At 40.3% G+C, this 7,500-nt stretch overlaps 1 protein-coding gene across 1 annotated transcript in view; it reads right to left on the minus strand.

The window, feature by feature from the left end:
- Positions 1-1,123: 1,123 nt before the first annotated feature.
- The window catches only part of LOC138038984 (insulin-like peptide receptor), a 134,263-nt gene continuing 127,886 nt past the window's right edge, over positions 1,124-7,500 (minus strand). Inside the window, exons 24-29 of the mRNA XM_068885106.1 lie at positions 7,334-7,434; positions 7,185-7,240; positions 6,966-7,022; positions 6,823-6,895; positions 6,037-6,171; positions 1,124-1,831 (exon numbers count right to left, since the gene is read on the minus strand). Coding sequence (XP_068741207.1) covers positions 1,573-1,831; positions 6,037-6,171; positions 6,823-6,895; positions 6,966-7,022; positions 7,185-7,240; positions 7,334-7,434 — 681 coding nt within the window. The 3' untranslated portion in view covers positions 1,124-1,572. The remainder of the gene's footprint in view (positions 1,832-6,036; positions 6,172-6,822; positions 6,896-6,965; positions 7,023-7,184; positions 7,241-7,333; positions 7,435-7,500) is intronic.

A 7,500-nucleotide genomic window follows, 5' to 3' on the forward strand; every position in this document is an offset into this window, starting at 1 on the left:
ATTCTTCTTCTCCATGGTACCGTAACATGCAATCTCATCCTCAGCTAAGCAAGGGAAATTATCACGTAATGCAACTTAAGTTCCAAACGTTGGTGGAGTTAAGATTATTCCCGAGGATGACATCAAGATGTAGTTGCCTTGTTGTTACTGAGACAGGCTCGCTAGTTGATGCTTTCAGTAAAATGCACGCGTTGCAAGCCAGTTTAGCTGAGAAGACAAGAAACCCAAAAAGCTTATTCTGCGTTAAAAGGATGTTCTGGAGATTATTTTGTAAGATTTCTTTTTACACAAACACCCCGACGTTTTTAGTATTAGTGACTAGCATTTAATTTTGTTTACAAGGATCATGTTGATCATGCAAGGCACGAAGCACCATTTTCGTCAACAGAATCTTGGGTCTTTTTCCTGCGTGCAAAAAAACAAGAGCTCTGGCCCCAGTTGTTTGAAAGGTGAATAGCGCTAGACACCGGAAGTTGCACTTTGTACAAATGCGACTGAAGTGAGTTTTGTGGAAGACCGGGAAAGACGACGTAGGGCTCCAAGTTAAAAACCTCCTCATCTCGGCCTCGCTTTAAATAAAATTGTATCTCACAGTACATAGGACATCTCTCTCATCATTAGCGCGGCATTCACAAGACATCTTCAGTTTATCGCTATCCGCCAAGGAGCGTTTATCAAGATAGGTCAACTAAGCTTTATTGCGCACAGAGAAGATGCTTATAACGGTTAAGAAAGATTGAATCAAAAATTCGCCATAATGACAAGCTTGCAAAATGCTTCCCACTAAATATAACAAGATTGTCTGTTTACGAGGCCAGTTTGCTTTGATTTCGAGAATTTCTGCAGGTAGTAACTTGAGCCCTGTGTGACGGTTTTATTCCACATTTGAACAGAACCACTAAGGTTCCTGCATGATCTGGTACAGGCGGTCTGGAGTTCATAAATTCAGATTGACTCATGATTTCTTGAAAAATCCATGAGTAGCCTTCCACATAAAAAACTGTGCGGAACTTGAAAATTAAAGAAAGAAGACAGCTAGGGCCTTGAATGAAAGACATGACATGGCAACGTGAATAAGACCTGACAAACATCAGAGAGGAAAAACCGACAAGAAATCTCTTGATTTCACAGGACGCCGACATGGCCGAAGCATTTATTTAAGAAATCCAATTACAATGAAGGTTATACAAATTGCATTTTTCATAAACTTAAGGATAGCTATAAAAATTTGTTACCTGTATTTATTTATTTATTTATTTACTTATTTTATTATTATTGCGAAGGCAGAATTATGTGCTTCCATTTATCGTCGAAGTTTTAACGTTTCAGCTTAAGCTAGTCTAGGAAGACACTGAAATTTCGTTCACACCAGTAAAACCCAGGTCATCGACAGTACAACAGTTGACCAAAGTTACAAAAGACGAAAAAAATACTGATGGCGGTATAAGACATTGCTTGGCGAAAGCACTACCATAAAAACTCGTTCTAATGAATTTTTGCGCAGACAAGCATGTGATTTCATTAAAAAGGGCGAATGATTCATGACAGACTGTGGACCACACAGTGATTAAACTAGTGATAATTATCTTCCGGTGCGGTCTTTTTTTCAACTGCTGAATCAACATCAAAAGAAGGGTCGTCGGTTTCAGATTTGTTCTTGTGCTTGTAATGGCTGCTTAACAGTCCCTTTAAATGATCTTCTGTTAAAGTGTGGAAGAAAGAAAGCTGGTGGAAAATATCGGATAAGTCTCTTTCCAGCAAACTTATCAGATACACGAATGTTGGCCGAGCTTTAGGGTTAAATTGCCAACAAAGGGTCATCATCTCGTACCTGAAAAAAAAAAACAAAAAAACAAATATGATGAGGAAAGATTCTCCTGTGTAGCACAATCTAAGCTTCAACCAAAAGCAAAATGTTTTAGGAAAAGAAAGGAAACACTGCTACCATGAAGGGGTCAAATCCCCTGCAAAAAAATGAAGGAAAAATTATACGAACAATGACCACCACGATTATACCGATTTGAGCTGACCATGATGTTCATAACGACCGAATATGCTTTTGCAACGAGAACACTGCAACTACTCAAGTGTTTCGTTCAGTAAACAAAATAACTGGAAACTGCATGGCCTGTAAAACTGGAGTTGAAGTGAGACTCGCTATTTGCGATTTTTCAATGACAGTTAATTAAATAACTTCGTTTGCTTTTTCTCGATAACATTTTGTGTTATGACATTTGCCATGTTTAATGAAAGACCCCGTAAACGAATGACATAATACACATATTATAACATTCCCCCTATAAGTAATGTAAGGAGTAATAAACATGCAATCAAAAATATCAACATTGTCCACTGTTCATCGACCAAGCCCTATCACAGTCACACAAGTTAACGTTTCAGTTGATAACAACAACTCGGCTGAGAAATGTATTTAATGATTAACAGCCCTTAATCAACTAATAATAGACAAAGTCATTTAGTCTGGGTGGTTGTACACTTCTGCCAGATCTAGTGCGGATAATACCAGGGGGCTGGATGATGTCACTTTCTGGGAACTTTGTGATTCCTTTGTCACTTGTTGCACTCGTGATGGTGCCTGTGTTACTGTCAGGGGTCTTGATGTCTCTCCTGTTTCGTCTGTAGGAAGTGCCTTTGCTGGTCAGAATTACTAAGCGAGGGGAGGGAGCAAGTTTGGTAACTGTGGCAGGTTTCCAGTCATTCTTTGTTTTTAGTCGAACAGTGTCACCACTTTTGACAGGAGGTAGTGACTTGGCCCCCCTATCAAAATATAGCTTCTGTGTTTTCTGTTGAGCCAGGAGCTGGGACTTGGCATCGGTTGGAATTCCTGTATCCAATAAATGTGTAGTAGTGAGAAGTTTGGTTTTTAGCCTTCTGTTTAAGTGCCTCTGTGATAAAAAAAATCACCTCCTTGATTTCTTCAGATTTTGAAAGTGTGTTTGTGTAACACATGACTAGCAGAATTTTGAGCTTTGATTTTTAACCAAAGGCCGTTTACTTTGAGTATAAGTTTTGGATTTCATGGTCTGCCATTATTCACGTTGAAAAGTTTAAAAGTCTGAAAGCCCAAAATTCCCGCGCTGCATGTTAATTCTGTGGCATACACAACGTGCAAAGGTGGATTTGAGTTGGGTAATGACTTCAGAACTCACAATGCTATCACGCAGCAAGCCAATCTTTACCCACTTTGAAAAATAATCGACAGTCAGAAGATAGTCCTTGGCTCCCAGGGTAAATATATCACATGCAATCTTTTGCCATAGTCTATATGGGACTTCATGCTAGATCAATGGCTCAAGAACTTCAATTTCTAATCAGATCTGATATCTGTGCATAAACGTTTGGCCAGCACAGGATGTCGCGGGCTCTTCGCTTGCTTTTCTCGATTCCAAGGCGGCTTTCATGACTTTTTTTTAAGCATTTCGGGTCTCAGTCGTTCTGGAACAATCATCTTGTGATTTTTGAAGAGAATTCTATCAGTCTCATGGATTTCTTGCTTGAAACTTTAGTATGGCTTTGTGTCAGCAGGCACTTTACTCTTGTAGTCAGGCCATCCTTGTTTAATCAGCAGTGCGACTGTCTGAAGAGTTGGATCTGCTGTTGTTGCTTCTTGAAATTCTATCATCTTTTCCCCTGAAATTGGTAGGTTTGCTAGCAGGAGATGGACTTGTATTTCAGTTTCCTCACGAGGTACCCCTTGAATGATGTGAGTGGTCTCAAGGTGTTCTCTGGATAATGCATCTGCAATGAAAATTTGCTTTCCTGGGACGTACTTCACGTTGAGATGGTAGTGCTGCAATTGAAGCCGTAGACGTTGAATTCTGGGTGGTGCTTTAGCAATTGGTTTGGCAAAAATTGCTTCTAGGGGCTTACGATCAAATTCTACTTCTATTTCCTTGCCATATAGGTACTGGTGAAAACGTTCACACCCAACTATTGCCAGTGTCTCTCTTTCTATTTGGGGAGAGCCTTCCTGGTCAGGGATTTTGATGCATATGCTACCGGTTGTTTATCCTGAAGTAGTACAGCTCTAAGTCCTGATTGGGATGCATCTACCGATAGTTTTTCCGGCTTTTCTACATCATTGTAGCGTGGTAGTGGTTTTGAAGTAAGGACATTCTTAATTTCATCAAGACCTTTTCTTGGGGCTCCCTCCCTCCCTACCCTCCCCTCCCCCCAAGTGCCATTGCATGTCTTGCTTAAGTAGGAATCTTTGTGACTCAGTGAAGGTGCTAATGTTCGGGATGAACTTGCTTAGGTAGGTTATCATGCCTAGCAGACGCTCTACATCTTTTTTGTGTTGTGATGGTGGCATGTTGAGGATTGCCTCAATCTTCGATTCATCAGGCTTGGTTCCATCTTTGGTAATCTTGTCGCCAATGTACACAACTTCAGGAATCTTGATTACAAACTTTTGTTTCTTCAGCTTAACCCATTCTGTTAGTTGATCAACTTTTTCTATGGCACGTACTTGTTCCATTCTCTCTAGCTCTTGCCTTAGCTATGGCAGAAGGGTGAATTACAGGCTTAATTTCTGGGTTAATCTCAATAATTATGACGTTCCCCTTCAAGCTCTCCAAGGCCTTCAAACAGGTCGTTAAATTCCTTCTTTCTCAGCATTGACATTAGCCCTGTCAACAGTTCTGAGAAAATTAAATACGCTCAGATCCTGACATGTTCTTAAACCGAGTTGGGGCGGAGAGTTGAACTTCAGCTTCAACACTGAACAAAGAAATAGGAGTTAATCTGTTTGTCTTTGTTCTTACAACTCATCCTTGCCACTCCCATTCACTGGTATCTCAGATCCACTGACGCCAGTGAGTTGTGCTTTAGTTGTCTTGAGGTGTGGCGTTCCTTTGAGAGAGTTGAAAACATCTGATGAGATTATATTTGCTTGTGATCCAGTATCCACTTCATTTATTGGTGGTCACTTGAATAGGTACTTTCCATTCTTGCTCATGGTCATCTGTTTGGACGTGGCCGATAAATAATTCTTCCAATTGCTCATCATCGACAACAGGTTGAACAGCTTGATTACTTTCCACTAAATGAACATCCATCAGATGCAAAGTGATTTCGATTTTTTTCATTTGTGACAGGTTTTTCCAAAAGCTGGGCATTTGCTCGGTGCATGAACTGTTCCACATCTTTTACATTTGTTTTGTTGTCCACTTTTGGTCTTCTTCTGGCGATCACTTTTCATTTCCTCTTTGGGCGGGAATTTACTATCTGATGTGGCGGCATTCCTGTTTACATAATCAACACTCTTGGATTCTTCGCTTATCGACTTCATTTGGCGTTTTGAAAATTCCGACGCTCGCACATATCAATGGCTTTCTGAAGACTTAAGTCGGTTTCTTGCAATAACTTTTCTCCCAAGGTGTTGCCGGCAGGATATTCCACAGACGATTCTGACTCGAATTAAGCTCTCACACAGTTTACCAACTTCGCACGTGCTTGCTTTGGCACGCAGCTCGGTTACGTACTGATCGATGCTCTCTGTCGGTTCCTGAATACAAGTAAAGAATTTGTGACGTTCAAATGTGATGTTCCGCCTCGGATTGCAATAATTTTAAAAATTTCTGGAGTAAGACGTGAAGCTTTTGATCCGCGGTCGATAACGAGAATTTGTCGTAAATTTCCAGTAATTCGTATCCGCTAAGAGGAAGAAATAGAGCGATTCGTTGCTTCTAAGGTTTTTCATTGAGCCTGAAGCTGCCATGTACAGTTGAAATCACCGTTTCCACTTAGACAATTATCTGTAACATACCCCAACAGATTGAGCGTTGAGGGCGGCTTGAGTAAACTCAGTTTGAGCAAAACCTTTGTCCTTCAAACTGTGTTTGAGTCAGTTCTAAAACTTCTAACACAATGCCACGTTTAATGAAAGACGACGTGAGCAAATGCCGTAATACACATATCATGACAACATTCTCCTTGCCGTCCAAAATGGCAGTCAAGGTAAGAAGAAAGAGAGGGAAGCACAGAAAATGGTCAACTTGTGTTAATCATACTTACAGTTTTTCAGGACATTCCTCTGGTCTCTCCATGAGGCCGCCATCCACTACGTATTTAAGAACTTCCTCGTTTGACTTTCCGGCATAAGGTTGGCAGGCCAGTGTTGCCATCTCCCACAAAACCACACCAAATGACCTGTTTAAAAAGCAACGAAGATTTTGTAAACAAGAGGTCTTTGTGATAAAACAATTCTAGTAATTTTGAACAAAAGTAACTGACTTCAAAATGTTGCATTAACGTCTTCTTTCAGTTGTGCGAATGGTATTTAGACCAAAACAGTGAAAATTTCCTAGGTTCGAAATGAGTTCGGGTTTAGCATCGAATTAATCAAAGGGCAAGTAAGTGTTGGTAAATTTGTTGAATATCGCTGCGAGTTATTGCATCCAAAGCAACGAAAACGTAAATGCACACTTTCGAAAAATTTGTGATCAAAGCTTTCTGTGTGCCTCTTAAAGATTTAAGAGTTACTGCTACATGCTATAGCGTTATTGAACAATATTCATTCCTCAACCCACTGCGGTTCGTTTGGAACATAACCAATTACTCCAAAGTTAAAGAAACCATTATCTGGTGACGATGGTAAGACTTCCGCGAGGTTTTTTTTTTGAGTAATGCCGTCTTTTGCCCATTTTGATCCTTTGCTGGCAGTGCAGTTTTACTCTACTAAAGTGAGTATGATAGACCCAATGTAACTTACCATGTGCAGTTTGTAATACGTCACTTACAATACGTAACAGAACAGAAGTTCAAGAAACGAGACATCAATTTTTTTCATGGTAAACTCACCAAACATCGCTATTACTGGTAAAAACGCCATCCTTTAAGGACTCAGGTGCCATCCACCGCACAGGAAGCAAACCTGAAAAGAAGTGGATATCTTTTACATTGCGACCACCAAGATTTGAACACCGTTCACCACATCATCTCACCTTTGCCGCCTTTTCTGTAGTAGTCTGTCTCATAAATATCACGTGTCATTCCAAAATCTATTGAAAGAAGGTAAAAGATCGAAGTCATTGCTAAGCCAAAAATACTGGAAACAGAAGCTTATGCAGTAGACCATTGGATAAGCGCAAGGAAGGCACGCGAGAACGAAAGTAACCTCATTTCTTCTCTCGCGCCTTTCCTCGCCCACGAATAGACCTCACCTCCTATTTTCACTGTGAAATCTGCGTTTACCATACAGTTTCTCGCCGCGAGATCCCTGCAAACAAATAAAAACCAACATGATGTAAATTCTAGATTATGACATTCACCAACGAGGTTGAAAGTAAAACTGCAGTATCACTTGATATACCTGTGAACATATTTCCTGTTCGCCAGATAGGCCATGCCATCGGCAATTTCACCAGCCATTTGAAGGAGTTCTTGAAGCGTTGGAGCAGGCAACGAACCTTCCTAAAAAGTAATCAATACATCGATTAAATAAGTAATAAAACAATTAAACAGTTATCTGAAAAACAC

The sequence above is a fragment of the Montipora capricornis genome, chromosome 2, assembly GCF_036669925.1.
Source record: "Montipora capricornis isolate CH-2021 chromosome 2, ASM3666992v2, whole genome shotgun sequence".
Taxonomy (NCBI): domain Eukaryota; kingdom Metazoa; phylum Cnidaria; class Anthozoa; order Scleractinia; family Acroporidae; genus Montipora; species Montipora capricornis.